Genomic DNA, 21,687 nt, shown 5'->3' on the forward strand with positions numbered 1-21,687 from the left:
TATTTTCGATGCATTTTTAACTTATATTTAATAAATGAAACAGATGTGACAGTACACATTGACCTCTTTTTTTTTTAACCAAAACTTTCTGTACCTTGAGGTATCACCAGGGGTGCTTTGCCAATGAGGCGAGTTGAGGCTGTCGCCTCAGGCAGCAGCGCCCCACTAGGTACCAGGGGCAGCAAAAATGCTGTTCCTGGTACTTTAAGAGCAAATTTTTGGGGTAGGGGGGGCAGCAGCAACTGCTGCTGCCTCAGGCGGCGGAGGGGCCAGGATCACCCCTGGGTATCACTGTTGACTTTTTCTTATCTTTGATAGCAGGGAGGCAGAGGGGAAGGTGGTTTAACCTTCTTCAATCAGATCAGTGCATTCGTATAGACTTTTGCATGTGCACCCTTCCCCTTCAGATATAAACAGGGGCAGATGGGGGTGGGCTTGTCTAGGGCAGCGCTTTATATAAATTGGTTCCAAAAAGAAAAAGTAATTAAGGACAGTGATGTTAACCAATGTCACAAAGCTGACTTTATGTTGTTATTTACAGATGACAGCGAGCAGGTGGACGTGGCTAAAGTTCTTTACAAGGACACTTGTCATGAGGTAAATTAATTGTTGCTACACGCTGAAATGTATAATTTTCTAATTGTGTCACAATGTAAGGAAAATATCACAGTGATTTCACCTGAAGTGTTTTGACTCCCTCTACTGGTGCCATAGTGCTCATGTCTTCCCATCATTGCCCAAGGATCAGACCATGAGGGTGTAAGACCAGGTTCATGACTTGATCTTTTCATTCATTCAGAGTATTGCTGCTGATGGGAGTGTGCCATAGACAGCCACAGGGCAGAAAAATTACCAGATCTGACATCGTAATTCACTTGTAAAGCGGTTATTTCTGCAGAACTGTATATTACTGAGGGTACAGGTTCCCAAACAGTGGCATGGACTGGTTAGAGTGGGAATAAATACAAATATTCTGCCCTGAATACTTAGGGGGTTATTTATCAAAGTCCAAATTTATCTCAAAATTTTCTGCTACAAACTCCGATCATGTCCGATCAGGTTTTTTACGCTTATTTACTATTACATTTTCCCGAAGATTTGCTTAGTGGGGAAAAAATCTGATTTTCACAATTTTTTCGGATTTTTATCCAATTTTCTCGATTTTTCCATCTGGTTTTCAAGATTTTTCCTGAGTTTTTACCCAAAAATTTCACGGTTTTGCACGAAACCCAGCGCACATCAAAAAATCATTGGGTCTTCTCCCATTGACTTATATGCAACCTTGACAGGTCTGAGATGCTGGATTTTCAGATTCTGACTTTTCCATCCTTGGTGTTTAATAAATTCAGAAAAATTAGTGATTTTTTAAAAGTCCGATTTTATATATAAAAAAAAAATCACAAATTTTTCTTGATTTTTGCATTTGGAGTGTAGTTAATAACTCCCTAAATGAATGTATTTTGTTCTCTGATTTTTTTTACATGGAAATCTCAGTTCAGGGATACAGAGTACCACAATTAATGTAAGCCATGTGCAATATGTATTGATGCAAAGCCAGTGTATAAGTTTGTACGTTTGAGGGCCTGGAAAGAATTGATGTGGCCCCTGTGACATTTTGTGCGGGGGAGGGGACGGTAGGTGACCACAATTTCTTTTTTGTCGCTGGTAGGGATTCGGTTGAATACTGAACAGAATCCTAATTTGAATATGCAAATTAGGTGCAGGAAAGGAAAACGTGTCTAAGGAAAAAATGTTTTAGTTCCTTGTTTTGTGATGTAAATTCATGTGATTTCTCTTCCCGCCCCTAAGTTGCATAAGCTAATTAGGATTCAGATACACTTTAGCCAGGCACAAGAATTCGGACGAATCCTGCTAAATAAGGCCGAATCCTGGATTCGGTGCATCCCTAGTCGCTGGTCACCTGCGACCCCTCCCTGCAGAAACTAGCAGGTGAATACTGAGGAAGCAGAAATCTAAAGAGATCCCTTTACCCTGGGCCCCTGCTGCCATGGTTTCTGCTTCTTTCGTATTTTTGCCACTGTGTAGCATAGTCTTTAAAGAACAAATGATGTGCTTTAATGCTTATTAATAGCTTTTTATAGATTTAGCAATTTTACCATAAATTAACTTCTGCTAATAATTACCCCCAAAATAATGCTGAACCTTTGTCCTAGTAAAATACTGTAGAACTCCAATTTTACCTCCCAGGATTTTACATTTTCCCAGAATCAATGCCGTTTTGTTGCAGTCACATTCAGGCAAGCTGCATCTTTTTATTTCTCGGATTTAAGGTTTTTCTGGAATTCACACTGTTTTGGCGGGGTGCCCTTGGAAAGTGAAATCGGGGTTCTGCTGTATTCAAATCCACAGTCCACTGTGCCATTGTTATACCTTGCTTTAATATTTCCTTATTTCAGCTGGATGAGCTGCAACTTTGCAAAAATTGCTTCTACTTGTCAAATGCTCGGCCTGAAAATTGGTTCTGCTATCCCTGTGTAAGTATTTGCAATTTTGAATCATTAAAATGCCTGTTTTTGCTATTGAGCTTGTTCTTACCTTTAGGGGCATTTACTTAACTCGAGTGAAGGAATAGAAGAAAAAATACTTTAAATTTCGAAAGTTTTTTTGGGCTACTTCGACCATTGAATTGGCTACTTCGACCTTCGACTACGACTTCGAATCGAACGATTCGAACTAAAAATCATTTGACTATTCAACCATTCGATAGTCGAAGTACTGTCTCTTTAAAAAAAACTACGACCAAGTACTTCGCCACCTAAAACCTACCAAACATCAATGTTAGCCTATGGGGAAGGTCCCCATTTTTCCTTCGATCGTTTGATCGAAGTAATAGTGGTAAATCCTTTGACTTCGATATTCGAAGTCGAAGGATTTTACTTTGACGGTCGAATGTGATTGATACACTGTAAAGGTAAACTTTTCAGAATGAAGGACAATACGATTGTCATGTTGTTTGCTTTCTTCATTCCTTAACTCAGCCTTGCAGGGTCTCAGTTTATAGGTGCAGTATATATTTTCAAGATAATTTATTCTGCTGATTATGGTAATGAAAATATTTCTTATAAAGTTTTATTATATTAACATTGATTAGATGATTTAATTTAACCGGGGGTAATGAGCCTCTGTAATACTCCCACCCCTTCACCCTTTGTTGTGACTGTTTTGGCCTACAGATATTTTGAAGCCTTTTATGCAGGAGGATTATTATCTGGTAATCTAATTAGCTTCGGTTTGCATGTTTATAATATTTAGCTCAAAAAACAAGCGCTATTCATTCAGCACTGTATTAAACAAGGGACATACTGTGACGTGTGAATTCTTGCAAAAGCAAGTATATTGAAGCATAGTATGGGAGGTATGGGATCTGTTATCCAGAAAGCTCAGAATTACAGACCGTCTCCCATAGACTTAATTTTATCCATATAATCCAAATTTTTTAAAATGATTTCCTTTTTCTCTGTAATAATAAACCAGTACCTTGTACTTGATCCCAACTAAGACAATATAATTGATTTTATCGGGAGCAAAACCAGTCTATTGGGTTTATTTGATGTAAGTCAATCAGAAGGAACTGCACTCACAGGGCTCATGCAAAAAACAAAAAAACCCAAACAGTTATTGTTGGCAAAAACTGATGTTTTGGTTGGTACACCAACCTTTATCAAAGCTATGCTGGCATTCCAGATGAAACGTCCATTTTTGTAAACAATAAATGTTTTTTTGTTTTTTTTTTTGCATAAGCCCTGTGAGTGCGGTTCCTTCCCATTGTTTTCTTGAACATTTTCAAGTGAACTGCACCCAGTTATCTGGGTGTGTATATATATATATATATATATATATATATATATATATATATATATATATATATATATATATATATATATATATATATAAACTTGGAGTGCGGGTCCTTTTACTACTGTGTACAAGAATACTTTGACCAACACACCCACCTCGTTTGAAATCCGGTAAGAGTGCGCTCACTCAACAGACTGTATTTATATATATATATATATATACTCTTACCGGATTTCAAACGAGGTGGGTGCGTTGGTCAAAGTATTTTTGTACACAGTAGTAAAAGGACCCGCACTCCAAGTTTTATGTGAAAAAAGTGCTGAATTTTATTCACACATGCATATCCAACGTTTCGGTCCACACTGGGACTGGGACCTTGAGAAAGGTCCCAGTGTGGACCGAAACGTTGGATATGCATGTGTAAATAAAATTCAGCACTTTTTTCACATAAAACTTGGAGTGCGGGTCCTTTTACTACTATATATATAAATATATATAGATAGATATACACATACACACTGGGGGTTATTTGGAGTGGTTGAACTTGAAGGAATTTTGTCTTTTTGTCAACTCAAATTAACTATGTAACTGCTTTTATCCTGCTCTTCGAAAAATATGGGTAAATGTTTTCTTCCAATTTCTCTCCCTCTCTGTATATAAATTCAGGACTAAAATATTGTTTTGTAATGTAAAAAGCACAAGATTAAAAAGAGAATTTTTGTTCAGAATTGGGTGAATCAGTTGCCTAAAAATGCACCTATGAGAAAAAAATTGACACTGAGCAGAAGTAGACATGCCTTTTCTGTAAACCACTTTAAAATATTGGCAGCCAAAATAATAACATTGTAATACATTACCCCTTTCTTATACCAGCCCTTAAGAGAAAGTTTACCTTTAAATATGGTTTAAATGTTATATAGATGGACCAATTCTAAGCAACTTTCCAGTTGCCCTTCATTTTTTTCCATTGTTTGGTTTTTGATGTATTAGCATTGCTATTCTGCTTTCTTCCAGCCTGCAACTGAAAATGGCCTTTAATCTTAGAAACAATTTTTTTGTCCATTTTGCATTAAATGAAATCTAGTCTAGCTAGGAGGGACACATTTAAACTGTGATAAAAAAAAATGTATAATGGGACTGATGAGATTACAGATCTCTGATAACTGAGCACTTCAGAGAATATTTCTAGCAAACATAGCTATCCTTAGACGCCTCACTAGAAGCATTGAATGAATACCTAGATGCTATAGATTTTCCAGAGGTTTCCCCAGACCTGGCATTACAGTTAAACGCAAATATTACAGTAGATGAGATAAAAGAGGCAATTAAAGTAATCCCCTCTGGAAAAACACCTGGCCCGGCTGGAATCCCCATGGAGTGGTACAAAATGTATCACTCTACTAAATATTCTTTGTTCAAGGCTTAGCACTGAAGAAAACCCAGGCCTGGAATGAATTGCTACCAAAAGGCAATTTCCATTAATCACTATTCCAGGAATTTTTATTTTTGTTTCAGATACCTAATCATGAATTGGTCTGGGCTAAGATGAAAGGTTTTGGGTTTTGGCCAGCCAAAGTCATGCAGAAAGAAGACAATCAAGTTGATGTTCGTTTCTTTGGCCACCATCATCAGAGGTATTAAAATAATGCTTTCTCAGTATGAATTTGTTCAGTAAAAATGAATATAGCTAGATACGATCTGCAATAATTGAGGTACCGATCCTTCTGGTCTTGATTGTTGTCATGCACTTTTACCACAAAGTCATCCTTACAGTTGCATATGGAAAAGTTTTTCACTGAGAATGGCAAGTCACAGAATTTATAAGAGGGAAAAGACTGTGATGGGGTACTTGCCTCTTTAATGCAGAACCTTTCCATTTGGTTGTATATCATACAGACCCACAGAGGCCAAGAGACATTGGGTTGCTCTGTCTTTGCCCTTCCATTATTTCAGACAAGTATTCATCCCTCAAGGTAGAGGGAACGGAGTAAGGAGGCCGATTTTCAGCACACACTTATTTGTCAGTTCTGTATATTCTGAAGGGGCAGGAGGTATCCCATCAAAACCCATTTGCTAAAAAGAATTCAGACAATGGTAATTACCATCCACTATAAATTAGGGATGCACCCAATCCACTATTTTGGATTCAGCCGAACCCTTTGTGAAAGATTTTGCCGAATACCAAACTGAATCATAATTTGCAAAGGTGAAAAGAGAACCACGTGCTGTGTGCACGGTTACAACAGTTTTAATTTCTTGTTTTGTGACGAAAAGTCACATGATTTTAAGGATTTGATTCATGCCAGGCACGAGGATTCTGCCAAATACTGGATTCAGTGCATATCTACTATAAATGCTCCGGTGTCACAGTAGATTAAAGGTATTCTGTCATGATTTTTAAGGTGTCATTTTTATTTCTAAATTACACTTTTTACACTGAAAATATTTCACTCTACCATGTAAAATGTAATTCCTAACCCAAGTATATTATTTTTTAGTTGTAATCTTGGTGTGTGGGCACCATCTCAGGTCATTTTTCCTAGTCATGTGTTTTCAGAAAGAGCCAGTGCTGCACTATGGAACTGCTTTCTGGCAGACTGTTGTTTCTCCTACTCAATGTAACTGAAGGAGTCGCAGTGAGACTTTTTTTACTATTGAGTGTTGTTCTTATATCTACCAGGGAGCTGTTATCTGGTTACCTTCCCATTGTTCTCCTATTGGGATGCTGGAGGGGGGGGAAAGGGAGGGGGTAAAATCACTCCAACTTGCAGTGCAGCAGTAAAGAGTAACTGAAGTTTATCAGAGCACAAGTCACTTGGGAAACTGACAATATGACAGTTCCTAAATTCCACTTCTTCCTTTAGTTTCTTCCTAATAATGCTTCATTAAGAGCTAGGCATGGACTCTTTAACAAATACCTTGCTTTTAATAAGGATATTACGGCTCTTTTTGAGAAGTTAGTCCAGACCAACCTGTACCATCAGGGTGTCACGAATCGGCACCCTAAATCCAGAACCCAAGCTAAGCTCCCTGGTCTCGGCTCTCACTTCCGCCAATAACTGCCGTCTTTCACCTCGGGAGGTGCCCTTGGCTAATTGGATGCCACCAGGTCTTATTTGAGAGAAGAGCAAAGCTACCGGTTCTGGATGAGCAAAGGGGCACGATCGTCTCACCAGGATACTGGAATGAAAGAACACCTCAGGAGGGCAGGCCAGACAACACAGCGTGGAATAGGCAGGCCGGGCCAGCAGAAGCAGATTAGAATATTCAGACAGGCCAGAATCAGGATTGGAGAGCGTAGAATAGTCGCTGGACAGGCAAAGGACAGATTGGAGAGTTCGGAGTTAAACAGGCAGGCTATGGTCAGGATTGAAGATATCAGAGTAGTCAGGCAGGCAAGGGTTGGAGAGATCAGAGAAGTCAAGAAGGCAGGCAAGGTCAAACACAGAATATCAATCAGGATTCATGAGGAATAAACACCCAGGTTAATAGAACCTAATAGAACCTAACAATGGGCAATGTGTAAAAGTACAAGGCCCCTTTAAATAGTTTGAATTTCGTGCCATTGCGCAATGATGTCATCATGCTGGCGCATACCCAGCGCCATAGAGAAACCAGCGCTGCAAGAAGAAAGACACATGCGTCGCCCACTAGACCACCACGGTAAGGTTTCCTTCCACAGGGGTTTTTAATTGGTTCTCTGAACACTCCAGAATCCTTCCTTTGAGTTTCTTTGGTAGCCTTATTGATGGGGACTTTCATCAGAAGAGGCTCTTCACTTGCACCTTATTGCCTTGTGTTCCACCAGGATAAGGCAGTTTTTTAAACCTTTCATATTACCGAGATATATCTAGGAAGTTCTACCTTTGTTTTGTTCAGATCTCAAAAAAGAGAAAGCAGTTATACCCCATGTCTGGTCCAGGAAATGAGGATTAGCATTTTTAGGCCTCAGGATTTTAATTGCTTTGTGTTCCTAATTTTGCTGTTCTTCTGGGTCCATGGTATACAGCCTCCTCTCAGTGCATAGCATGTTGATAAATATCAACTTCCTAGACAAACGACTGAAGGGTTTTGAGGATCCGGCTACAACACAGCCTCCTCTCAGTGCATAGCATGCTCAATAAATATGAACTTACCAGACAAATGACTGTAGGGTTTTGAGGACCCAGCAACAACACAGCCTCCTCTCAGTGCATAGCATACTCGATAAATGTCAACTTACCAGACAAACGACTGAAGGGTTTTGAGGATCCAGCTACAACACAGCCTCCTCTCAGTTGATAGCATGCTTGATAAATATCAACTTCCCAGACAAATGTCTGAAGGGTTTGGAGGACCAGAACACACTTAACTCTGTTAGTCCTGGGTACATACCTCCTTGTTTTAGGGAGCTCTGATATGTGTCCAAGAAAGGGAAAATTTGTACGTCCTTTGGTATTTGACCGCTGGTGCTTACATTGTTACCTTAATGTTTCTAAATGCCATTCCTTCTTAGAGCCTGGATTCCATCAGATAATATTCAGGAGATCACAGTCAACGTGCATCAGCTACATGTAAAACGCAGTATGGGCTGGAAAAAAGCCTGTGATGAACTGGATTTGCACCAACGCTTTCTGCGTGAAGGACGGTTCTATAAATCCAAAGGCGAGGATAAAGGGGAGGAGGAAGCTGAATCTAGTATATCCTCTACCAGCAATGATCAGGTAAGTGATATGTGGGACAATTATGTATCAACCATTCATCAATTGGTTATGTATTGCAATAAAGAAGGTGGACACAGAATTAAATGTGTAAAAGGACGTCTACATGAAAGTAGACTGCTATAAGCCACCCGCTGATTGGTTGCCCCAGGTAACTGGATCTGGAAATCCTTTGGCCATTTTTCATCTTCACACGCTTATTTAGTACACCTAATGAGGATGCTTTATTCAATATGATTGCCTTGTTAAAACAAGCATGCATTCTACCACTGACTGTGATAATGTGGCTGGCAGACGGCACTGTTTCTTGTCTTTATGTGGTTCACTCTCGCTGAACAAATATAGAAAAAAAAACATTAAAGAGTAAAGGAGTTGTAAAAACTTTATATAAAATAACTATTAACTCAACAAGAGCATTTGGAGCATCCTGGGCATGGCGCAACTCTGCTTCCGTTGAGCAGATCTGCAGAGCGTCTACCTGGTCCTCGGTTCCTACATTCTCAAAATTCTACAACATTGACACGTATTCCTCAGCCGAGGCGACGTTTGGCCGTAAAGTGCTGCACTCAGTGGTGCAGTAAAAGTGTCATATCATTTAGTTCAATTCCTCTATTCCCACCCGTTTGTCTGAGGCTGCTTTGTTAAGTCCCCTAAGGTCCCTGTGTCCCCCTGAGACGACAGAGAAAATAAAATTTTTGATACTCATGGTTAAATCTGGGGGACATAGGGCTTCCCGCCCTATTCAGGAATTGATGACAACGTTGGTCTAATATTCTTCTACCTTTCGTTCTGCCATTGGTTATTTGTTTTGGTTAATATAGCAGTATCTATCCAGACACGCCCCTTTTAAATAATTTGATGTGTCCTCCTGGAGGATGGAGCTTAAGCCCCGAAGGTCCCTGTGTCCCCCTATCGACTACAGAGAAACAGATTTAGCGTGAGTAAATTCGATGAACAGACAGCACCATACGTGAGATATATTCTTAAAAGGCCTTTATTCCAAAAGGGCTTATTTCAGGACAGACAAACAGCAGTGACGTTTCAGGCTCACAATAGCCTTTTTTCAAGAAAGGGACAGGCAGATAAGTATCTGCCTGTCCCTTTCTGCACTCCTGCTCCTAACTCTTAAAGGAACAGTCCAGTGTAACAATAAAAACTGGGTAAATAGATAGGCTGTGCAAAATAAAAAATGTTTCTAATATAGTTAGTTAGCCAAAAATGTAAAGGCTGGAGTGACTGGATGTCTAACATAATAGCCAGAACACTACTTCCTGCTTTTCAGCTCTCTTGGTTTACAATGTCTGGTAACCCTGGTTACCAGGCAGTAATCAATCAGAGACTTGAGGGGGCATTTGTTGCTTTGGAATCTGAGCTGAATGATGAGGATCAATTGAAAACTCACTGAACAGATATTTACCATGTGGTGCCCATTCAAGTGGCTGACTAGCTCAGATTTATAGAGATGAAAAGCAGGAAGTAGTGTTCTGGCTATTATGTGAGACATCCAGTCACTCCAGCCTTTACATTTTTGGCTAACTAACTATATTAGAAACATTTTTTATTTTGCACAGCCTATCTATTTATCTAGCTTTTATTTTCACACTGAACTGTTCCTTTAAAACAATGTAGCTGCAGTCAGTTCTCCTTCAGCCATCACAGGTCTGTTACTTAGCTGGCTTCTGAAACATTGTGTCTAAAGGTGGGCATACAATAAGATCCGCTCGTTTGGCGAGGTTGACAAACGAGGGGATCTTTACCAATATGCCCACCAAAGGCATGCCGATATCGAGCTAATATGATCGTTCACGCCCTAGGGCAAAACAAACTGATAACTAACTGGTGCAGTCCTTGATCGCAAGGGAAAATCAAATCAGCCCGATTGATATCTGCCAGATTTTTGGCCCGATTGGGGAGGTCCATTGAACGCCCCATACACGGGAAGATAAGATGCCGAATCAGTCTAAATGACAGATATCGGCAGCTTAAATCTGCCCGTGTATTGTCACCTTAAAGGGATACTGTCCCTTTAAAAAAATGTTTTTTCCAAAACGCATCAGTTAATAGTGCTGCTCCAGCACTGAAATCCATTTCTCAAAAGAGCAAACAGATTTTTTTTTTATGTTTAATTTTGAAATCTGTCATGGTGTTAGACATATTGCCAGTTTCCCAGCTGCCCCATATCATGTTATTTGTGCGCTGATAAACATCAGTCACTCTTTACTGCTGTACTGCAATGTGGAGTGATATCACCCCCTCCCTTTCCCCCCCCCCATCAGCCAAACAACAGAACAATGGGAAGGTAACCAGATAGCAGCTCCCTAACACATGATAACAGCTGCCTGGTAGATCTAAGAACAACACTCAATAGTAAAATCCAGGTCCCACTGTGACAAATTCAGTTACATTGAGTAGGAGAAACAACAGCCTATCAGAAAGCAGTTTAATCATCAAAGGGCCTGCTGTTTCTGAAAGCACATGACCAGGCAAAATGACCTGAGATGGCACCTACACGCCTATATTATAAATTAAAAAAAATACACTTGCTTGTTCAGAAATGACATTTTATATTGGAGAGTGAATTAATTTCAGTATAAACAGTGTAATTTAGAAATAAAAACGACATCATAAAAATCACGACAGCGTCCCTTTAGGTCAGAACCACCAGTCAAGAGAATAGCAAGGGACAGAAAGACGCTGCTGTCAACAGCAACTACCCTTGCAACTAACTTTAAACCAATTAATTAATTTACATTGGAATTAGAATTATATTAGAATAACACTTTTATTCATTAAACAAAATGTGACATCCACTTTAAACCTTACTGTATGAACGTCTACTGATATAGATGTAAATACACCTCAGATGTACATTTTGCTTTGTCAACTCTGATAATGCAGCGCAGTACACTTGGAGTCCTCAGATGACCTCTTTTCCCAGCATGTTCTGATTCAGATATAATGCGCTTAGTGAAACATTGCAGATACAGGAGAGATGGACTATTGTCTGGGCATAAACACTAAAGCATGAATTATTTCCCTTCAGCTTTCTTCAAGAGGCACAGAACGGTCATAATTAACACCATAACTACTATTTCCTTGCGTATAAAATCAGTGGATGTTGATTTTTTTTTCTTTTTAATCTAAGCACAAAGCATCTCAGGAACCTAGAGCCAAGAAAGGACGACGCAATCAAAATGTAGAGCCTAAAAAGGAAGTAAGTCTTCTGTGTTGCAAGCATTCAACAACGCTGATATTCAGCGGCAATATTGAGAAATGCACAGCCCACACCTTACATTCACTGCATGCTGCCTTACTCCTTTTCTCATTAAAGTGTGTTATAGAATGACCAATTCTAAGCTAACTTTTCAGTTGGTCTACATTATTTATTTTCTATCGTTTTTTAATCATTTGCCTTTTTCTGTTGACTCTTTCCAGCTTTGAAAAGGGGGTCACTGACCTCATCTAAAAACAAATGCTCTGTAGTGCTAAAACTTAAAGGACCAGTAACCTCAAAAAAAACAAAAAAAATTTGTTAGTATACAACCAAAAAAAAAACACAAAGACAAATGAAACTTTAAAATCGATATGCCTTTATTAATAACTAACTTACCGAAACTCTGCTTGCGCACCTCTTCAGAAAAGGCGATCCATCGTGCGGTGCTCAATTTCTCCTCCCTGCCTTCCTTATAGAAGATAGCCAGGGAGTAGAAATCGAGCGCCGCATGCGGAGTTTCTGTAAGTTATTTCCTAATAAAGACTTAGCAATTTCAACGTTTCATTAGTTTTTGTGGGGTTTTTTCGTTGTATACTAACGAATGTAAAAAAATTTTTTTTGGATGTTACTGGTCTAACTCAAAGGTGAACAACCACTTTAATCTCTTTGGCCTAAATCCAGCGGATGGCCTCAAAAATAGGCTGTTCCATAGTGACTCTCTTAGTGACAACTGAGCCAATATTTAGCATTTTGATGGTCAGTACAGACAAATAACTGATAGGGGCAAAAAAAAAACTGTTGATGACCAAAAATTGACAATCAAGCCTTAAAGGGGTTATTCACCTTCCAAACACTTTTTCAGTTCAGTTGGTTTCAGATAAAAACTCCCTTAAATTTGCTTGAATTTGAAATTCAAAAAATGTATAAATACAATTTTTATTAATAAAATCGAATTGTAAAAACTCGGACAAATCTAAACAACCCCAAAACTTGAATAGAATTAGATTTGAATTTTATCAGACTCGATTTGAGTTTTTTCTCAGAAAAAACCTCGAATGTCAGGAAGGCTGCAAACATTCCAAGTTGCTCACTGGACCCCTTCCATTGACTTAAACAGCAATTCGGCAGGATTTAGGTGGCGAATAATCAAATCGAAATTCTCAATGGGCCAGAGTATGATAAATTTTGAAAAGTGAATTTGAATTCTTTTAAAAACTTGAATCGAGTTTGGATAATTCCCTAGTTAAATTTTACAGTTTTAAATTAAAAATTTCACTTCGACCCTTATTAAATCTGCCCCTTAGTTGATACATTTCTCAGCAGCATCTCTGGAGTATTAGCAACTATTGTATCAAAAAACAGCTGCCTTTAATTAATGAAACTCAGGGATTCTGCTCAGCAGGGTCAAAGATAAGAAATGGATCAACTAAATGTATCAATTTACAGGGTCGGTGAACCCCTCCCAGAGCTGCTTTAGAAGGTGAAAAATGACACTTTAAACTTTAATATTAAAAAAAAAGTCACAAATAGAAAATAGAAAGTAATTGGAAAAGTAATTTTTTCTGGCAACTATGTAAAACCAACTGAACTGAAAAAAGTGTAGGAAGGTGAACAATCCCTTTAAAATTGGGTTTATGGAATTCTGTTTTTTGGCGGTTTGAAGCTTATTATATCAGATAGCGGCTGCTTGAGATACAGTTGGTTAGTAGTCAGTCACTAGGAAGGATATCAATTATTTAGGCCTAGCCAATGATTCTTACTGTACAGGAAAGTAATTGTTCAGCATAAAAATAAAATTGGGTTAATAGATAGGCTGTGCAAAATAAAAAGATTTTTCAATATAGAGCACTTCTTCCTGCTTTGCAGCTCTCTTGGTTTCCACTGATTGGTTACCAGTCAGTAACCAATCAGGGACTAGAGGGGGGGCACATGGGTTATAACTGTTGCTTTTGAATCTAAGCTGAATGATGAGGATCAATTGCAAACTCACTGAACAGAAATGTCCCATGTGGCCCCCCTTATAGTCGCTGACTAAAGCTGGCCATAGATGTAAAGATTTTTAAAAGATCCAATCGTCATCGTGAGACCACGATTATCTCAAAACGATCCTTTATATGTACGATGTGTCCATCAACTAACAAGACCATTTCAGCGATATTGCCAGCAAAACTGAAGGGTAGCTGTCTGCTTGGCCCTGCAGACATAGATAGATTGCACTGGGGCCGATAAAGACTTTTTAACCTGGCAGATCAATTTTCTGACAGATGTCCGACGACAAAAAACGTTTAAATTCGATTGTTCGAATCGCATTAACTTCACGATGATTTAACAGATTGGTCGGACTTCGCTAAAATCGGCCGTTCGGCAAAAAAAAATCTTTGCATTTATGGGGACCTTAACTCAGAGTTAGAGATCTGCAAAGCAGGAAGTAGTGTTCTGGCTATTATGTTAGACATCCAGTCACTCCAGCCTTTATATATTAAATTTTTGGCTAACTAACTATATTAGAAACTTATTTTATTTTGCACAACCTGTCTATGTACCTAGTTTTTTATTACACTGAACTGTTCCTTAAATGTACATGTGCTTGCATGTGACTTTTTTATATTGCATTATATAAAACTTTTCAGCACAGAACTTTAGTTACCTTCCTTTGTTAATGTCACTATTGTACAATTCATCTTTCCCAAAATGAATTTCACCGGCATTACTAATTTAAAAATGTTACACTTAGGAACAAGAACCTGAACCTGAAACTGAAGCAGTGAGCTCAAGTCAAGAGATCCCGCCTGTTCCTTCTCCAGTCGAAAAGGTTTCAGTTTGCACCCAGACCAAGAAGCCTAGTGCCCCCTCTCCCAGAATGCTGCACCGGAGCACACAGACCAACAACGATCTGACCTGCCAAAACCTATGTCATGACAAGTATAGCAAGATATTCAACGAATACAAGGAAAGGATGGGTGTCGACAACAAGAGAGAGACGGAGAGAGTTGTACGAGAAGCATTAGATAAGGTATTATTGTGCAGAATAGTATCCGATGTATGCTAAACATTTATAGCTATGATTTTCCATCTGAATAGAGCTTTTTGACTCTTTTGACTAAACTATACCATTAGAACAAATACTTAACGGACAGAGAGTTTACATTATTATAAATTTCCTATTAAGGAAGCTTAACTTTTCTTCTGAAAGGGCATGTAAAGGCAAAAAAATAAAATCTAATTTTTGCTTTCTTTAATGAAAAAGAAACCTATCTCCAATATACTTTATTTAAAATATTTTTTTTTAATTTTATTTTAAAAAAATGTGTAACTTTTTTATAAGAAACCTGACTGTATGCAGTGAAATTCTCCCTTCGTTTAGTGCTGTGGATAGGAATTGTCAGATGGCCCCTAACTGCTCTAAGGGAAACAATCATAATTATGAACAGCAGAGGGAGCCCGGCCTTAATTCCCAGCCATGCAGAACTCAAGCAGCTTTGTTTGTTTCCCTGTAGAGTAGGTGACTGTGTAGAGATTTGTATTGAATTTTATTTTTGCCTTTACATCCCCTTTACTGTTTCCAACTCCAGCTGCAGGGACAAAGATCATGGAGCCAGATTTAAACACATAAACTGAGATTCTATTTGCAGGATTATTTTGCTGCAGCCACTGGTTCTGCAGAGTTGGAGAAAGTTTGTATTAAACAATACAAAAACTATAAAATACACATTAGATTACATGACAACACAGGACCCAGTGCAGTCTGTATATTCTGATTATTAATCAGTCTTGCTGTATCGGCTTCTGGCAGATATTATTTGACTTGTGCTGTTTTGATCATTTATGACAATCCCTAAGCAGCCCAGACTACACTGAGCATGTGCACAGTCTTGGTCTTGCAAAGATGTTTAACAAAGTAACATGATGGTGACCCCCTGTGGCCAATTTTAAAAGCATAAATCATTTGTTTGATTAGGCTTGTGGTGCAGTAAATTCATGTTTATGTTTATTATACAAAATACAGCATTTCTAGCCTTATTCTATTTTAGACTTTACTTCCCCTGTAACTGTTTTGTAATGTTCTGTGTGAGTCTTTCACTGATCACCTGACAGGAAAGAAATGTAAAAGGAGCAAGTATTAGTACACAGCTCTGTCCTTTTTTTGGAAGATGTAATTTAGCATGTATGCATACCCTTTTTGTTTGTTTTAGGGCTCATTTATGAACTCAAGTGCAAGGAGCGAATACATACATGTGCTTTCTGTGCTTTTACATTTGCTATTGCTTTAAAGAAGAACTAAAGCTTAAACATAGAAGTATCTAGAAATGTTGTCCATTATGTTTTTTGCTTCTGTGCCATCCAAGGCAACACCAGCCCTTAAGCAGTAAAGATTTGTGTCTCCAAAGATGCCCTAGTAGCTCCCCATCTTCTTTTCTACTGATTCACTGTACATGCTCTGTGCTGCTGTCACTTACTGAGCTTAGAGATCCACTCACAATATACAGTATACATAGAATAATTACTACATGGCAGCTCATACACCAGTGCAATTAGCATCAGAATTTAATAATCAGCCCTGTAGCATCAGCTTATATTACAGGCCAACCTCATTTTCTACTGGATAATTAGTGACGAGCCCTAAGCTTAGCTTCTCAACAGCCAATCAGAGCCCACTGAGCATGTGAGTGTCACAGACACTTTCCAAGATGGTGACCCCCTGTGACAAGTTTGAAGTCCTGGATCATTGTTGCTATTGACAAGCTGAAACTTTAGGTTGCTGCAATAAGTGCAGTATATAAATATGCAATTTTTTTGCCATATTTATTTTTAGGATTTAGTTCTCCTTTAAGAAGTTGGTAAATATTGTCTGGATGTACACATGCACATTTAGTTTGTTCCATGTGTAGCATGTATAAATCCTAAATCTACTTTCCTGTAGCACACCAATGAAATTACATTCCACTTGCACTCAACGAATAATAAGTATATACTGTAAGGTTATCAGTCATCATGATTATATTGCCGTTCTTTGGGAACCACCCTATGACAAACTCATGGCCCTCCAACTCCCAGCATCCTCAGCTAACACAGAAAGTTGGGTGTGAGCTGTAGTTGCCAGCTACATTGCAAAATGAGATTCTACTCAATAGTGCTGTGCTGTCATAGCATATAGATGGAGTGCAGACTTATCTGGATCATAATCCTAGGGAAATGCAGAATCCATAACCTTTGGATTGAACCACATGCTGTGGCAAATACTTATTTACTGTTATGGGTATTCATGGAACTATGTGTTGCTGAGTGTTCTTCTTTATCTTGCTGAATATAATGTCATTTAATGAAAGGTTCCTATGCACATATGCTAAACGAATGGCACAGGGAATTTCCTGATAAAATACAGATTTAACAGTTGCTGTTTAAATTGCAGCTGCGAGTAGAAATGGAGGAGGAGAAGCGACAAGCAGTTAACAAAGCTGTATCTACTGCTCAGGCGGAACTGGAGAAAAAGTGTAAACAAGTCAAAGAAAAGTGCAAAGAAGAGTTTGTGGAAGAAATTAAAAAACTTGCAGCTCAACACAAACAGCTCATATCCCAGACCAAGAAGAAGCAGTGGGTATGTTTTGCATGGGAATTATACATTTATAGTGTCAGTGGGGGAAAGAACAAAGTATTTACGAGATAAATCAGCATCAAAAGTCTATTTTATTAGAAATGAATTTGAACTGACAACCATGCCCTGTTAAAGGAGAAGGAAAGCTACGGAGGCATTTTATTGCCAATAGATTAGCTGCAATAGTGCAAGCTAGAATGCTTTATTTATTCTGTAGAATGTAGAAGCTCTCTGTTTGTTTAGGATAGCAGCTGCAGTATTAGCTTGGTGTGACAACACTTCCTGCCTGAGTCTCTCCCTGCTCACTTATAGCTCTGGGCTCAGATTACAGCAGAAAACGGAGGGGGGGGGGGCGAGAGGAGCAAACTGAGCATGCTCACGCCCGGGGCAAGGAGGTTTACGCTGAAGGCAGGAAGTCTGATACAGAAGCCCATGAGTACACAATAGAAGGAAAGAAATGTGGTGTGTCTTTTGACAGAGGACTCAGAGCAGCATTACTTTGAGGGTTTACTGGTATATTTATATAGACCTTTCTGATAAAACTTACTTAATTTTAGCCTTTCCTTCTTCTTTAAATGAAAAATGCTCTGCTTGTGATGCAGAAAGAGGATGAAAAAAGGTACCCCCCTTTTCTCAGTCTCAATTAAACCCTTCCAGAGATCAAGATTTTTATCTGATTATTTATTTCGTTTTTCTCCACCAGTTCCTCACCTAAAAATCTTGGGAGCTCAAAAGTCATGAGATTCAATCAAGCCAATAGGCACATGAGCAGTTGTGTTAGTAAATCCATTCAGTAGAAGCCCATGAGAAAATCTAGTTTAAAGTTGTTCACCTTTGGGTTAACTTTTAGTACGATGTAGAGAGTGATATTCTGAGATAATTTGAAGTTAGTGTTCATTTTTTTTTATTATTTGTGTTTTTTGCATTATTTAGCTTTTAATTCAGCAGCTCTCCAGTTTGCAGTTCCAGCAGCCTGGTTGCTAGGGTCCAATATTGGAATAGGAGAGGTCTTGTTAGAAAGATGGATAATTAAAAGTAGCAATAATAACAGCAGAGCATTTGTTTTTAGATGGGATCACTGACCCCCATTTGAAAGCTGGAAAGAGTCAGAAGAAGGCAAGTAATTAAAAAACTATAAAATGATTAAAGGCCGATTAAAAAGTTGCTTAAAATTTGCCATTCTATAACATACTAAAAGTTCACTTAAAGGGGTGGTTCACCTTCAAGTTAACTTTTAGTATGTTATTGAGTCTAAGCAATATTTCAATTCATCATTTCTTTTTTATAGTTTTAGAATTATTCACCTTTTTCTTCTGACTCTTTCCAGATTTCAAATGGGGGTCACTGACCCCATCTAAAAAAACAAATGCTCTGTAAGGCCACAAATGTATTGTTGTTGCTAATTTTTATTACTCATCTTTCTATTCCTCCTATTCATATTCCAGTCTCTTGTTCAAATCAATACATGGTTGTTAGGGGAATTTCCATGACTTGTCGAAACACCAAAATTGGTTGACTAATCTCCCCGTGTGCCCTTAGAGCTCACTCAAATAACTGATTCCAGTACAAACAAAATCTAACAAAATAACTGCCTTTTGCACAAATCCTGCATGTAGAGAGACATGATGTCTGGGCATTTTAATAGAGTGAGCTGTAATACATCTTCTAGGCAAAATGAGCCCCCCTATAAGATATATTGAATAATTCATCTGACACCCAACTCCTGAATGAAGACAGAAGGAGGAGAAACATGCTGAGAGAGGAATAGTGCCCACATGGGCACATTCGTGGAGATTAGTCGACAGGCAACAAATCTCTTCTTCTTTGTGGCGACTCATCTCCCCGATTGCCTTCTGCCGGCTGAAATTAAAATCACCCGAAGTTTCCTTATGAGGCAATTACGGCCGACTTCGGAAAACGAAACCCTCTGAGTGCCTGCCCCCAGGTGTTTTTTCATTTTAGCCGGCGGAAGGCAGATCGGGTAGATTAGTCGCTGCAAAGAAGCGGAGGTTTGTCGCCAGGCGACTAATCTCCCCAAATCTGCCCGTGTGGCCAGACCCTTAAGGTGCCATCACCAAGTCATTTTCCAAACCTTTCACATCACTCTGGGGCATCTATTGACTATATGTTTGTCTTCTTAGTGCTACAACTGTGAAGAGGAAGCCATGTACCACTGCTGCTGGAACACCTCATACTGCTCTATCAAATGTCAGCAGGAACACTGGCACGCAGAACACAAGCGGACCTGCCGCAGGAAAAGATGAATGGCTTCCCTTTGTCCAACAGCAGCAGCCGTTTTGTTTTACTCTTCTCTTCAAGATGCCCTTATCTCTTACTACCTGCATACCATGTTTGCACCAGCTCATTACTCAAATAGTCTGGAAGAGAGAGCCGCTCGGTGCAGCCCTCCCGCTTTTAGGGTAAAAGACCTTTCCGCATCTGTCATTTTTGCACACTGACACTTGTGCTTCACTTTCTTCTGCCACTGCTTGGGGGTAAGAGAAATTCCCTACTACCCTAAACACCGGGCAACTTCTCTTCCCCCCCCAAGTTGATAAGCCAATCGCTGCCAGAGACACCTGCAGTCTGGAGCCATATGTTGCAGGTACTTCTGGGAACAAACAGGGTTTAACTTACTATCCTCTCATAACTAAACTTAGCATTAACAGAGCACGCGTTGAATGTCGTATGTCGAGTACAAAATTTATTGCTGACATCCAGTAGTTTCCTTAGAAGACGTAGAATTTTTAACTTCAAGGCATTTAGTGTTTTGTAATATTTTAAAACTTTTACAGTAGATTTTAACAAAGTTCTATGTAAACCAAGCAGTGAGATTCCATCTTAATATCGTAGGCGACCATCTCCCACCCGTGTTACCGACATGACTGATCTTCTACAAAGGTCCCTTGTTGAGTGGCAGGTTTAGAATGAAATCTAGATTCAAAGACTGAGGCACATTTATCAAGGGTTGAAATCTGAATTCATGTTTTTTTAAAATCCCCATGAACTCGAAATTCAGATTTATTATAAAAACCTAATTTTTTAAAATTAGTTAAAAAAAAACAAACTTGTTTCTAGTCTTGTCTTTGAAAAAAAACTCGAATGCCAGGAAGGCTGCAAACTAGCGATGCACCAAATGCACTATTTTCCACTATTTGAATCCTGCTGATAAAGGCCGAATCCTGGATTGGAGGCGTCCATACTGTAAACAACTCCAAATTGATCCCTGGACGTCTCCCATTGACTTAAACAGCAATTCGGCAGGTATTAGGTGGCGAATACTCGAATTTGAGTTCTAAAAGGGCCAGTGCATGATAAATCTAGAAAATTGAATTACATTTTTTTGAAAAACTCAAATCGAATTTGAATAACTCTCTAGTCAAATTTGACAGTTTTGACCATAAAAAAAACTTGAAAATTAGAATTTTCAATTTGACCCTTGATAAATCTGCCCCCTTGGTACCTGTCCTATTCTGGGGGATCTTTTAAACAATGGGGAGTATCCACTAGTTTGATCAGAGCATCGATCGTAAATACTGCCAACTTTTATAACCTTTTCATTTTTAGAAAGGCATTATCATTTAGTTATTCCGAGGGGCTGTAAGGTTAAACTGTAGGGAACAGGGTTCGCCGAAGGAAGGACATCCTTGCGTATTTTATTTTTTAAAATGTATCCCGTGTTTCTTCATGACTTATTTTCGATACACATATATATAAATAACGTTTTATAAAGTAAGACAATATATAAGCTTGTGATCTCATAGTTTTACACTTACAACAAATCATATGGTAGGGAAAAGCGGATACTAATGTAACAATTTGCACATTTCAATGTACTAAGAAGGCACGTCGATGAGAAATTTTTTAAAAAGCCAAAAAAAAAAACTACCTTCTGCCAGTTTTATGCAAGATATTCTGGGGTCTCACCAGTGCACCTGTCTTCTGAACGCTCGAATTAAAGCAAGTGTGCGCCTTCGTTGTTTCGATTGTGGTAGGAATATGGCGGCCATTGTCATATACAGACTTCCGTATGCTGAAATCCCTGTCAGTGTAAGTAAAATAGGCAAACGACAAGCAAGTGGCAATTGTATCTCAGTCCTTCTTGGCAATGTAACACATGTAAAGATTTTATTTTTTATTTTTGCACATATTCTGTCTGATAAATAATTCACATTAACCGTTACTTCTTTAGTACCAGGGGTTATTGTTCAACGAGAAGCTTCTTCGACATACACAGAACGAAGAATAACTGCATGTCGAACATATTGTACTTTGTCATTTGTGAAAACGTGTATCTCGTCGGAACATCGGAAAGAAGCTCTACCAGTAGGATCGGTAGTTGAATAGTCCCTTTTTTTTAA

The 21,687-nt window shown here is 38.7% G+C and overlaps 1 protein-coding gene across 4 annotated transcripts in view; it reads left to right on the forward strand.

The window, feature by feature from the left end:
• The window catches only part of zmynd11.L (zinc finger MYND-type containing 11 L homeolog), a 63,496-nt gene extending 43,236 nt beyond the window's left edge, over positions 1 to 20,260 (forward strand). For all 4 annotated transcript variants that reach the window (XM_018267154.2, XM_041565805.1, XM_018267152.2 and 1 more), the window contains 8 exons: positions 542 to 597; positions 2,418 to 2,495; positions 5,335 to 5,453; positions 8,315 to 8,522; positions 11,665 to 11,733; positions 14,468 to 14,746; positions 17,144 to 17,329; positions 19,468 to 20,260. In XM_018267154.2, coding sequence (XP_018122643.1) covers positions 542 to 597; positions 2,418 to 2,495; positions 5,335 to 5,453; positions 8,315 to 8,522; positions 11,665 to 11,733; positions 14,468 to 14,746; positions 17,144 to 17,329; positions 19,468 to 19,590 — 1,118 coding nt within the window. In that variant the 3' untranslated portion in view covers positions 19,591 to 20,260. The remainder of the gene's footprint in view (positions 1 to 541; positions 598 to 2,417; positions 2,496 to 5,334; positions 5,454 to 8,314; positions 8,523 to 11,664; positions 11,734 to 14,467; positions 14,747 to 17,143; positions 17,330 to 19,467) is intronic.
• Positions 20,261 to 21,687: the final 1,427 nt, after the last annotated feature.

This window comes from Xenopus laevis, chromosome 6L (assembly GCF_017654675.1).
Source record: "Xenopus laevis strain J_2021 chromosome 6L, Xenopus_laevis_v10.1, whole genome shotgun sequence".
Classification (NCBI taxonomy): Eukaryota; Metazoa; Chordata; class Amphibia; order Anura; family Pipidae; genus Xenopus; species Xenopus laevis.